The 13641-nt window shown below is 34.2% G+C and overlaps 1 protein-coding gene across 1 annotated transcript; it reads right to left on the bottom strand.

Annotated features, from left to right (window-relative positions):
- Positions 1-272: 272 nt before the first annotated feature.
- Positions 273-13109, bottom strand: LOC144439999 (fibroblast growth factor receptor-like). Its single transcript, XM_078129228.1, has 17 exons — positions 13061-13109; positions 11789-12052; positions 10410-10685; positions 9388-9648; positions 8628-8891; positions 8079-8390; positions 6967-7248; positions 6286-6419; positions 4768-4818; positions 3819-4038; positions 3350-3460; positions 2404-2591; positions 1975-2097; positions 1637-1748; positions 1267-1363; positions 844-943; positions 273-395 (listed from the first exon to the last, which is right to left on the bottom strand). Exons 2-17 carry the CDS (start codon positions 12039-12041, stop codon positions 339-341), a joined length of 2841 nt encoding a protein of 946 aa, XP_077985354.1. The 5' UTR covers positions 12042-12052; positions 13061-13109; the 3' UTR covers positions 273-338.
- Between the last annotated feature and the right edge of the window lie 532 nt (positions 13110-13641).

The raw sequence follows: 13641 nt of genomic DNA on the forward strand, positions 1-13641 counted from the left end.
GTTCATATATTAGGCCAGGACTAAAAACAAACGCTGTCCAGCCTATATAAGAGTTAGACCACTGAAAAGACAATTACATTTATTTGCAAATCTATGTTTACCAACACTGTAAAGACAGAATAATATTATAGGTACAATTGCCCTACGATATTACACAGGATCAGGATGACATTATGAGATATAATTTCTAATCAAATGTTATTTCAATATTTAATGCATGAGTATTGAGAAAATATTTAGGATTGTATTTTTGATTTGCAGTTTGCACGGTTAATACAGTTCACGTCTTGGAACAGGTACAATGTATGATATTGTGTAAAACCAATGGTTCCAAGTCGTTATTCAATGTCGTCTGTAGCTTTGTTACGATACGCTTCTTTCAGATCAACGTAAACCTGATATAAACAAATACAAAATAAACATTAAAAACTATACAGTCAACATATCGTTCTTACATTTCTTTATTTTCGTCCAACTTAATGGTATATTGGATGACTGTCTATGTTTGATTCCGCTTATTTGGTTCAGAAATTGGTTTTAAAATGTCTTGTTAATGAACGGTTCTACAATCAAGAAAGTGGGGTTCTATTGATACAGAGTGTTATTAATAAAGAATGTCTGAGTAAGAAATATACTAGATGTACTAAACTTTATAATTAGTAGAGAGAAAAAAAACTATTTGATGGCTTGAGATGACAATTTCAATGGGAATCTATTTTCATCGAGTTTTAATTAGTGAGTGCAGAATCAATGCCAAAATGGTGAATCCAATCGAGCCTACTAATTTCCAGTTCCAATTCTACATATTAAAATAAAGAACATCACTGGAAATGATCACAATACCTGGCCACTGTCAAGCATTCCTTTGAGTGTACGGGTGAGTTTACCAAATGTAGGACGATTCTTTGGTTCATCTTTCCAACAAGTCTTCATCACATTGTACCTTTTAGTTTAAATAATAGAATGCAAGTATGAAGACAAGTTCTTGATTAATTTTATACAGACCTCGACTAATAATCTATTAAAGTCTATGAGAACTACAATTTTAGTAGATCTAAGTTTATTGATAATCAATGCAAGTAGTCGTAACTATGTCAGCAATAAAATAATATACAAATTAATGTTGTTTTGAAAATAAAATAATGCACGTATGGTTTCACAAAATGTATATTCTATCAAATATTGTGTGAAACGTAGTACATACATGCACGGTCAATTATTGCCATACTTGTGTGTGCTTTAAAGTTATTTAATGTAGTTACTTACAAATCTTCATCACAATAAACCGGTCTTGATAGTCGTTCTCCCCTCTGTATCATGTCAATTACCTCACTAACTGATTTGCCCGAATACGGTTTATTACCTGATATAAATACACCGAGTCAATCAAAATCGATGGTAGATAAGCAAATACTATATCAAAGCAGAGAGAGAGAGAGAGGGGGGGGGGAGAGAGAGAGATAATACCACACACACACACACACACACAAACAAACACAACTAGTTATACCGCGGTGTGTTTCGAAATCTAAATCATTTAAGCTAATGGGAAATATATATCCATGAGCACCGATGATAAACAGGCTATTACACAGCAGATTTACAACATTATAAGCACAGACAACTTTATACGTACCCAACGTGACAATCTCCCACATCAATACACCAAATGACCACACATCACCAACAGTTGTATAATCTTCTGTCATCAATACCTCAATCGCCGTCCATCTTATTGGAAATTTAGCCTGTCAAGAGATAATACGTGCAAGTTAAAAATGAACACTTTTTACTGCACGTCCACAACATTAATATACTTGTCACATCACGTATTGCTGTATACGTATGTATAGTATTATACGCAAGCCATGTGTTCAAACTCCGACCTAGATTCATAACTCGCTATAAAACGTAGTATGTTTAAAGTTCATTGAAATGAAATGAGTTTCTTCGACTGACTACTTCCCTTGTTACCTTTTGCTTGTTTTCGTAATGTTGTTCTGGATGAGAACTTCTCTTTCGTCCAAAGTTTGTAATTTTACAGATTTTGTCACCATTGATCAGTATATTCCTTGCAGCAATGTCGCCATGGATACACTGAAAAATATACGAAAATACACAAACACAAAACATAGTCTTTTGTTTACTGTGTTTTAGAACTTTTAAAAAAGCTCTGTCATCAAGCGTTAAAACATTTTCTTGAGAAATTTGATACTGTCGATTTCATCAGAATGTCTTGTCAGAGTGTATGTCCCCTTTGCTTGTTCACATATCACTTAAAATCACTTTTTCACGTATCAATCATAATAGTGGGCAAAGCAATGAAAAGACGTTGGAAATAAATGTTGGATGTTGTTCATAAAAAAAAACATTAAAACGCATCAACTGATTCATTTCATTTACCTGTTTAGAAGACAAATATTTCATTCCTTCTGCAACTTGAAGTGTGAAAGACAGCAAATCGGATGACTGTAAGTTGAAAGCTTGTCCCTGGGAATTTGCATATGTAGAACTGTTAGCACGTCGATTATCTTGTAGATAGCGTTGTAAGTTTCCTTGATTCATGTATTCAAATATCAGGTAGATCGGTTCTGTTTACAAATTAAACATTTCAATCAACCTATTTAATTCTAATTTACAGCTTTTGATCGCTATCATAGAAACGAAATTTTAACAAAACTTCGATATATTGTCGTTGGTGGCGCTGCATCGATTATATTAATCTCAATTATTCTAAATTATTATATTTTGAATTTAAGAATTATTTACTTCAAAATTTTGAGAAAGAAAACTGCACTGTCAGTCGTCATGACTACCACAACGGCTGTTTACCCAATAATCCATAAATAGAGGATATATTATGCTGTGGACATGTCGATGGGTTAACCACCTCTTTGGGGATCGACAGTTGTCCAATCCCAGCATATTTCACGCATCATAGGTGATTTATCAAATGCTGGGTATCATTAATTCAACCATGTTTGTTTGTTTGTTTGTTTGTTTATTCGTGTGTATATTTGTTTGTTTATTCGTGTGTATATTTGTTTTTTATTTATTTATTTATTTATTTATTTATTTGTTTGTTTGTTTGTTTGTTCGTATGTTTTTTGTTTTCTTTGGTTTGTTTGTTTCTTTGTTTGTTTGTTTGTCTGTGCGTGTGTTTGTTTGTGCGTGCGTGCGTGCGTGTGTATGTGTGTGTGCGCTCGCGGGGGGGGGGGGGTTAATTCAGCTCTACTGACCCAGTGCGAATTAGCTTGATATACACATTTACAGTTGGTATAGATATAGTGTTCACCAGGGATAGACATATATTGTTGTTATAAACGTCAAAGTGATCAATAATTCTAACCTTGCTTGGTACAACATCCAATAAGACAACTAATGTTAGGATGAGGTCCAATAATCTTCAATAAATCCAACTCATCCGTCAGTTTTTGTTTCTCTGCGTCCGTTGCACTGTCTATAAAGAACAATACATTGATGTATATGAGGATTGATCACATTTAACTGTGTATATATTAAAAAATCCTCCACATGCTGTAATCTCATATAATAAATTACATGTGATCGGGTAAATGTTTATTTAATCCTCTGAAAATCATGTAATTCTAGATACCTGCAATAGTATTTACCTCATACCACATGGAAATACGAAAAGAATGTCGACTTATATGCACGCGCGCCTGTATTAATTTATGTGAAAGTGGAATTTATGGTGTCGACCAAGAAATCAAATGTTCGGTATTTTTGCACCCTTGTAGTAATATTCTATTCCAGGTACCTAGATTTGATAACATCATCAGGAAAAAAATACCTACCTTTTAATGTTTTCACAGCTACTACAGTCATTCCGTCTTTGCCAGCTATATCCCACGCTTCAGCCCGGAACAGTTTACCAAAACTGCCTTCTCCAATTTGTTCCTTGAGACGTACAAACTCTCGTGAGATCTCATAGGCTGTCTCACCAAGGCTCATGTATGCAGGTTCCTCCTTCGGGAGAGATTGAGTTCCAATGTACGGTACGGCGTAGGCACCTTCCTGTCAACATGTATTAAATATATTCTTTATGGCAAAAACTTCAGAGCGGCTACAAGCTAGCCATGCCAATACGCTAGTAATTTTATTATGTCGACACATACATTTTTCGCAAGTTGTTCGAATAATGGTTATGTTATGAATCTGACTGAAACAAAACCTAAATATAATGTAGAATGTATATATACATATATATATATATATATATATATATATATATATATATATATATATATATATATATATATATATATATTAGGCTCTATTTCTGAAATGGCAGCGGATTCACCATGAACATGATAACGATTCAGTGAGACTGAACACAATATAAAAGATAGTACACTCTGACCTCTGTGTGTGAGAGTATTTCACTTTGGTTAGGGTCTGTAAGGTTGGATGGTTCAATTATTAAACAAGAGTCTACCAAAGAGGTCTACCGTGTGTATCTTGTAATAGCAGTAGTGTATATTCTGTTACCATTTACATTATTAAACAAACATTACACTGCAGACACTAAAAATATGACTGGTTGTTATATAGTGTCCATTTTAATAACATAAGACTTTATTGCCAGTATTACTGAACTTCATACATACCTCATAGAGATTGCATGGTCATATTAAATATCTAGTACTTATCTAACATTAACATTAACAAGTCTTATAAAGGTAGCAACTCATCTTTAATAGCATACATATAGTTGTATACTATATTGTTGTTAGATTGTCTTACCCCCTGGAAGCCAACTAAATCCAGTTCTTGGTAAGGCTCACTGTCTTCAGTCTATCAAAGAATAGTAGAATGATGTATTATTAGTAATACGTATAACTCCGTTACAACTTAAAGACTACACATGTAGTGTTTCAATTAGAAGACACGATATACTTTACATGTCACACAATATTGTTATTACGAAAACACTGAGAGCGCGTATACACATGACATGTATCTCACGGTGAACGCAAATAAACAAACCGCTCAGTGTTTGAATCTTCCTTTAAATTGTTTCAGCTGACATTAATTTCAACTTGTATTCACGATTAGATAAAATGTGCCATGATTGTATATGCCTGCTTTCTATCAGGATTTTATTTAATTTGTTACAGAACAAACTTCTGCAAGATGTAAAAACACCATGCCTCCTAATTTAAACTCTACAGTAATTCTGGATTGGTAGTAAGTCATGGTAAATTTGGTTATCATTCTTGTTCCTGAAATCCATTCAATTAAGAACATTTGCTGAGAGTCTATTGTTTAATTTCATAAACACTTCATTATTTGAAATCAGTTAGTGTTAACTATATGTTTACATTCTGTATAATAATTATTCTAGAATCAATCGTCTTGTCTCATAACATTAAATATAACTTCTTTGCAAATGAGCTGGAGGACTGGAAACGCAGTTAAACTAACCAGCAGTTTATAGAGAAAAAAAACTCGATTGCATTGATAATGTATACTTGAATTGCATTCTTCTTGAATTATACTATTGTCATGCATTTATAATTACAGTGTTTGGGTTCAGACATGACACCGCTTATACATGTCGCCAAACACCTAGTTAGAGAAATGAATATGGCTCATATGGGTGTCAGGACAACGATTCGGACATGCTTTTATAAATTTACGCCATCTCATTTCAATACATATTGCTATCATTTTTTCCTGATAATAAGACACTTTAGTGCTGAGGGCATCACATTTTTAGATAAGACGGAAGATTGTCATGACTCTACATGTTTAGTATTTAAAATATAGCGTGGCTGGAAGACAGTTATCCTCAAGGCGTCCTTTTGGTTCAAATTCACGGACCTAAGCGTCGTTCATGTAATTTACATATAGTCATGTTTAAACATTCCAAGTTTTCCTGTATTAGTGATTTGTAAAATTTAAGGCACTCGATTTCCGGCTCTGGCTTTGGTGTGAGGCAGTCGAACGCTGACCTGGCCTTGAGGTGAAGCCACAGGCCGAACCGTCAAGGCGTTGATAAATAAAGCCTATGGTTCCAGTTTATATCACATACATCATCTCGTATGCAGTTTATCATTAGTACAAGTCTTGCCGTTTTTCGAAAGATTTAATACTACATTAAAACAGCGCTCTCAATGGACAAACAAAACAATTAATTGTTTTCTGAAACTGGCCTTTTGCGTGGACTTACTAAGCAATTATTTGTTTTCTGAAAACTGGACTTTTGCGTTTTATCCAGGATAGCTGTACACATTTGATTCTACTTTATAGTGTATCTACCTTTCTCTCATTCCCCTTTGCCTTTCTTCTCATAATAAAGAAACCAACAATAACCAAGGCTCCGAGAAGGATTATGACAGACACGCTGACGGATACACCTACAATGGTTGCAGTCTCTTCAGAAGCGTTATTTCCTGTAAATAAATAAATCAAAGAAAAAATATAGGTTCTACTACATTTTTCTGTTATGTGTCAGAAAAATAATTTGATTGTGCCTCAGCTCGATATTTTATAGTGGAAACTTTTACTTCGCTTTATTCACATGTATATTTTGCCAGTGGGAATGAACTGGTTGCATTTATCAGAATTACCGTAATTGTGTAGTGTAATAACGTGCCCTAGGTTGCTAAGGTCGACAATGTTTTCATTAATGCTTTGTTGGTTTGACTTATACAAACTAGACTGTTGACAGTCGTTCGTGCCTTTTTACTACATTTCATCTAAAACAAAGTCGTCGCCTCGATCCGTAGCACTGAATACTAACGCATACTGATAGGAAATGTGAGTGAGTGCCGAGGGCTCGTGCCTTCCCAGCACTAGCTGTTATAGTATTGCTCCGATTCGAAGCGAGGCGACGACTTTAATTTTAGATAAAACGTAGTAACAAAGGCACGAACGACTGTCGACAGTTTAAGTGCGAACATGTAAGAGTACTTGTCAAATATTGTTTATGGTAATTACCTATTGTTTCGTTGAGTTTCACATCATGAGTTATTACTTCACCTACACCATTGGTAATAGTACACGTGTATATTTTAAAATCAGATTTCTTGACCTTGTTTAGAGTAAGTGTGCTAGTTGTTACAGTTCCTTCAAATTCCATTACGTCACGACCTCCAGACTTATCTTTCCATGTAATTGTAGCATCAGGGTATGCATCAACTCTACATATCAGTTCAGCTGTCTCTCCGATTTTTGCCATTAATGTATTCTCCTCGTCAGTATTCAATATTCCTGGTGCATCTTCAACGAAATGAAAAAGGGGATAAAACAGTTAATATATGTTGATATGCTCCCAAAGGAAGTATACAGTAATCTAGTCTTCTTTCTTTCTTTCTTTCTTTCTTTCTTTCTTTCTTTCTTTCTTTCTTTCTTTCTTTCTTTCTTTCTTTCTTTCTTTCTTTTTCTTTCTTTCTTTCTTTCTTTCTTTCTTTCTTTCTTTCTTTCTTCCTTCCTTCCTTTCTTTCTTTCTTTCTTTCTTTCTTTCTTTCTTTCTTTCTTTCTTTCTTTCTTTCTTTCTTTCTTTCTTTCTTTCTTTCTTTCTTTCTTTCTTTCTTTCTTTCTTTCTTTCATGGAGGTCTTCAAATGAAGACCTCTACTTTCTAAATATTCGTATATCTAAGTATCGTGATACTATGATCCTTGATATACTATATGTATGGATATCCAGACATTTATATACTTGTGTGATGTGTTGTCACATTGATGAGCATGTTAAGGCAAACATATTTATGCTCGTAGGTCTCAAGTTTACGATTGACAGGGGTATTGATCTTTGTAATCATCAGCTTCACAATGATGCTGAAACTTAGTTTTGGTGAATAATGAAAGAGGTAATTTATCTTGCTTTTATTTTATCTCATCTGTTACGGTTACTGCGGCCAACATCGAGCTACTCACAACTCACAATTCCTTGCATAGAGATATGTACATGAGGCTTAGTGCATATATGATATGCATTGACGTTGATACAATGTGCTTCTTTTAGTTTTATTCATTTTCATTGCCTAGCGCCTGCCAGCTAATAATTTAACTACATGATAAAAGCCAAATACAAATTAATATACACTCACAGTAAACTAGCATATCTATCGGTATACCAATTTCACTATCTTCTGAGTCGTCATAGAATTTTGTCGTTGCATTACAATAATAACTTCCATTCCTCCATCGTTCAGTTTTCTCCATAGTGTAGGTAAGTGTAGTAACACCGTCTTTGTAGTCAGCTTCTTCAGTCTTCACAATGGTAGGACCAGTATCATTCACGTGCACCATTTCAATCCTACTTGGATTAGGCAATCCTTCCATAGCAGTACAGGTCAAGTTGTTAGATGAATTCTCAATTGTAGCATTTTCAGGACCAAATGTATGAACGATCGGAAGGTCTGTGGAGTAACAAAACCGTTGCCATCTAGTAAACATGTATGTAATACGTATTCATGAAATTATTGCAATGTATGAAGAGACAACACGATAGCTCAAATTCATATACTTTACAAAGGAAATGTCATGGCGATAATAACTTTGTTATAAAAATAGACATGAAAATAAACAAAAATAAGAAAGACAGTAATTATAAATCAATGTAAAAACTAAAAAAAGAAGATAGTTATGATACTTACGTTCAACAATCACATTCGTTACATTGAAACCACTGCCATTGTCTCCATCATAGAATCTAATATTAGCTGTGCAGTTGTAAACCCCCATGTCTTCACGTTTGATGTCATTGATTGCATGTATTAGTTTGTTCGACTTTGTCACTCCATCTTTCGTCCACTTTATCTCTGAAGGTGGCGGATTTGAATCTACAGTGCATTCTAATGTTATGTCCTCACCTTCTGTACATCGTACAAGCTCCACTTTTACAGAAACGTCAGGATAATCTGTCATTTCAACACAAATCGAAATATTAGAAAACAGACTTGCTATGATGCCAATAATATGATATTTACAGTTCAGTTACACAAACACATGATTGAGACTTTTGAAAAGTAAGGTGTGTCAATTTCCCTTGCCTTATTACAACCCCCTTAATACTTTTCAGCTCTCTGTTCAAAATTTCGTGATAGTTCACTCAAAAAATAGTGCTTTTTGCCAATATTTCAGCTAGCTCTTAAAAAACAATAACATAATTGCATTGCTGAAGTTTTAGAATGTGATAAATAAATGCTGAAATGTATATCTACTTACATTGAACGTCAACAGTTGTTACACCACTTCCATATCCAACTGAATTACACCACTACTCTACATATACAAGATAGGCACCTCTAGGTATACTTATCATGTCTATGGAATTCATTATATTCGACAATGTATAACATGTTAAAATGCTATCAGTAGGGAAAGCCCAGAATGTGATTATTTTCAAATACTTACATTGAACATCTAAAGTTACATCATCAGATACGGTATTAGTCGATCCATTCCAATACGTATTAACTGCCTGGCAAATGTATTCTCCACTGTGGTCTCTGGTGACATCTTCAATGTTTAGTTCTTCACCACTGGTATTAAGCGCACCTCGGTGTATCCAAGACATGGCAGCCGTGGGATTCGCAATGGCATTACAGTATGCAGTGAACACTTTCCCTTCTACCGCAATTCCTCTATTTTCCACTATATTGACGATTGGAGGGTCTATAACAGAAAAAGGAGTAATGAGTAAACATATTTTAAATAACAAATAATGATGAGTGACAGGTATAGACAAAGATAAGTAATGGAAATCAACATCAAGAACAAGCTGATTAATACATATCTAATTCGATGAAAGGGTCTAATTTTTTTATTTACCTCAGATTTTAATGATACTGCATCAAGGCTAGATAGCTACAATTTAACAAATTATTCTTTCAATATTTATAGACCTGAAGTGCAAACCTTCATCTCATAATCATAAAAAATAGCCAATATCTATTACTTTTATCTTAGTGATCAGTTGACCCTAGGGTTAACACTGCGATCTACTCTATATTTGCTGTAAATGAAGGAACTTGTTTTTGATTTTCGTCACAATATGACCATTTCTTGTTGTATAATAAACAAAACACCAACATAATCATACATACATACATACATACATACATACATACATACATACATTCATACCTACCTACCTACCTACCTACCTACCTACATACATACATACATTCTTAAAGACAAACACATAGACATACAAACGAACAGTAATGATGTACACGAATAGTAGAAACTCACTTGTTTTCAGGGATGGGATGGGTGCGGTGGAGGATTGTTACAGCAACGGAAGTACTATGCATTCCGCTTTTATAGTTAGATGTAACAATTCAACTTATGCTGCTATAAAACAAATATAATATATTTTCTCCACCAATAAATATACGGAAAGTCGAATAGGAAATACTATAATGCCTACTTACATTGTACATCAATATTAATGCTTGTCTGCCCTTGACCTTGTGTACCATCCCAAAATGTATTGTTGGATTTACATGTGTAGGTACCATGGTCATCTAGATCTATTGTGTCAAACCTCAGCAACGGTTCATCTTCCTCTGTATCTGTCCATGTGGTAAACCATACTTGTGGATTGGACTCTTCAACTTCGCATTTAATTGATACGTTTGTTGTGCCATCAATAACTTTGCCATCTTCGCTTGCATCACCAATAACCATGACTGCCAGATGTGGTTTGTCTAAAATGGATTAAAGGTGGTAAAGCTTCAATTTGGAAAAGTGCAGTTAGACTTTTTTCTGCCTTTGTAGAGTTATATTGGTTTATGCACACTTTGTAATCACATATAAATCCCGCAGCACTTTATCGTCCGTGTTCGACGATTTTGAGTATTTCTGTGAGAGCCAAGTTCTATTGAAAAAACGACATTTGATGACACACACCCCTTTGTCTTGAGAAATAGAGAGTGTCAAGACATGCATATTTGGTATTAGTAATGTCATCACCAGATGTTTCCACATAAATCATTGCAAGTAAACCCCAATGGCTGAACACATACCAAGTTCAGTACAGCTTCTGTACAAGATTTTAAATTTGAGTACGATACTGAATCCCACATATACTGTCATCAATACATCTTTTGAAAGGCAGAAATAAGCCTAGTAGCTGAACATGTTCTTAATATATGACAGCATTGTGTCAATAACTATACAAATACACCTCTTTGAATGATTACCAGAACAAATACAAACACATCTGATAAATATTTAACCATCGATTACAATAAGTATTAATAAAGATAAACGGTTACCACACTGTAAGAGTTCACTATTATTTTTGTTAGCCAAAGTGTACTGAAAGTGCATATGAACGAAACATTTCATACCGACAAGTGACGACGACGATAACAACACCGCATTAAGATGCAAGGCATATATTACGTAAAAGAAATTTAAATACATTAGGGGGGTATAGGTCATCTCCAGACATTATTTTATAAAGCCATTAAATACCAGTATTAATTATAGTTAATGTTGATATACATTGAAGTATAGCATTTCCGTACAGCCTTGGTATATTTACATAAAAGGCATGTATGTAAATATATCTGCAATCATGGTGTCAATGATAATTGTAGTGTGTACGCACAAAATATGCCATCGCAGCAATCATTTTGTTTGTTTAACTACTATGTCACACAAATGACTATTACTAGTCTTGATTAAAAAACAACAAGGTTTCATGTCATAGAATTAAATATGTCACTTTCCAGATGAAACGAGAATAACACAGGAAAAGTCCAAATCTGAATCATATTAAAGGGTCGTTGAATTAAATACTTACATTGTACATTTAACCTCATTGATAAATTCATTTGTTCAGTTGAATTATCCCAGAATTCTACATTAGCAGCACATTCGTAGTTAACTGCGTCATATCTTTTAGCTGACAATATACTCAGAATCCCATTCATCGAAACTGTTTGGGTATCATTTCTCCAGGACAGTGTTGCAGCCGGATTAGAATCCACTTTGCACATTCCATTGTAATCTTGCCCTTCGATAACAGTGCCGTTACTATCGTCTTGGATTTCCATTTGTGAAACATCTAAACATGACAAACAGGAATATTTAATTTGAAAAAAAAATATTGTGTTCTGTATTGACTGAAATCAACCTGGAACTATTTTGGTAATTAATGCAAAAACAAACATTTTCATTGGCATAAAAATCAAACTTTATTACTTAAAGAGTTTTGCTTATGGATGGAAATTCTGTTGTAAACTTACTCATACTCTAAATAGACTACTGGATCGACTGGATGGCGTCGGGATATTGAATTTGCATACACTCAGCAAATATATCGTAGCAGGTTATCAATATAACTTTTCCTTACAGACCTAGTGCACATTGTTGTCAAACCTGAGGTATGCTCCGGGCGATATACCACGAGAGACACAGGCCATTGATAGTTACATGACGATTGTGGAAAAAAACCCACTAATTTGACACAAACACAATGATACTTTAAGGACACTCGGAGTCATTGTCATTTCAAACTGAGTCTACAGTGTAAAATTGATTTAGCATACCATACTACATCTATCCTCTTTGGTATTGGGAATCGCTGATACAGTTTACATGTTGGATGTGGAATATGGTGAATTTGGCATTCGGCATATATGGCCCATGATTAACACAAAACTGATTTTCTTAAAAATTATGCATATGAGGTTGACCGCGTAACAGCACTTCTAAATATAGTAACCCTTTTTATAGCAATGAGTATCAAGTTAAATAGGGCATTCAGGGCGCAAAGTTTCAAGTTTTATTTTTTTTTCAATTTTCTGACATGAAATTTCTCTTTAAAAATAATATATGTGGACACATATAGTAAAATTAGATGGTCACTAAGCTAGAATGTGGATTTATCATTTCTGGAACTATTGCCAGTACATGCTTATAAGTCACATTTCTTAGTGCCTTTGTTAGTTGTTTTATTTATTATGATAGTACATTCTGACATCTCACACATTTGGTTTTGAAGGATGACATATTATTAAAGATGTAATGTTGAATATGACATATCATTGCAAATATGAGATTTCGCACTTACATTGCACATCTATATCGACAGTGGCTGACCCATTTCCAGGAATGCGTTCCAGAAGTGTATTCTGAGCAATACATGTATAATTTTGATCATCCTCTCTCGTGACATTGTCAAAATACAACACGCTGAAGTCTGTAATATTGTCGTCTTTTACATGGCCTGATAACCACATGATATAGTCAATATGTGGATTTGCATCTGCGACCGAACACTCAACTGCAAATGAATGCCCTTCTATGGTTATACCATCATCACTTGCCATGCCAGTTACATTTGTTGACAATTCGGGAGGATCTGTTTTGAATATAAGGATATGTATTAATATAAGACATTTATAAATGCGTTTGGGTGATATTCTATAACACAATTATTTGATCAGTTTTGCAACTCAAACCTTCAAACGTCGACACGAGTATTGTTCCTGTAATTTCTGTTTGTACTTGTTCGATTATTTGATGTTTTGATATACAGCTATATTCTGATAACCTGTCGTAAGTCTGTTTAGTGAAGATCTGTTTTGAATACAAAAATAAATAATAGATACATTTTAAGTAGGAGGTACTATGATATACCTATAATCACGT

The sequence above is a fragment of the Glandiceps talaboti genome, chromosome 9 (assembly GCF_964340395.1).
Source record: "Glandiceps talaboti chromosome 9, keGlaTala1.1, whole genome shotgun sequence".
Lineage (NCBI taxonomy): Eukaryota > Metazoa > Hemichordata > Enteropneusta > Spengelidae > Glandiceps > Glandiceps talaboti.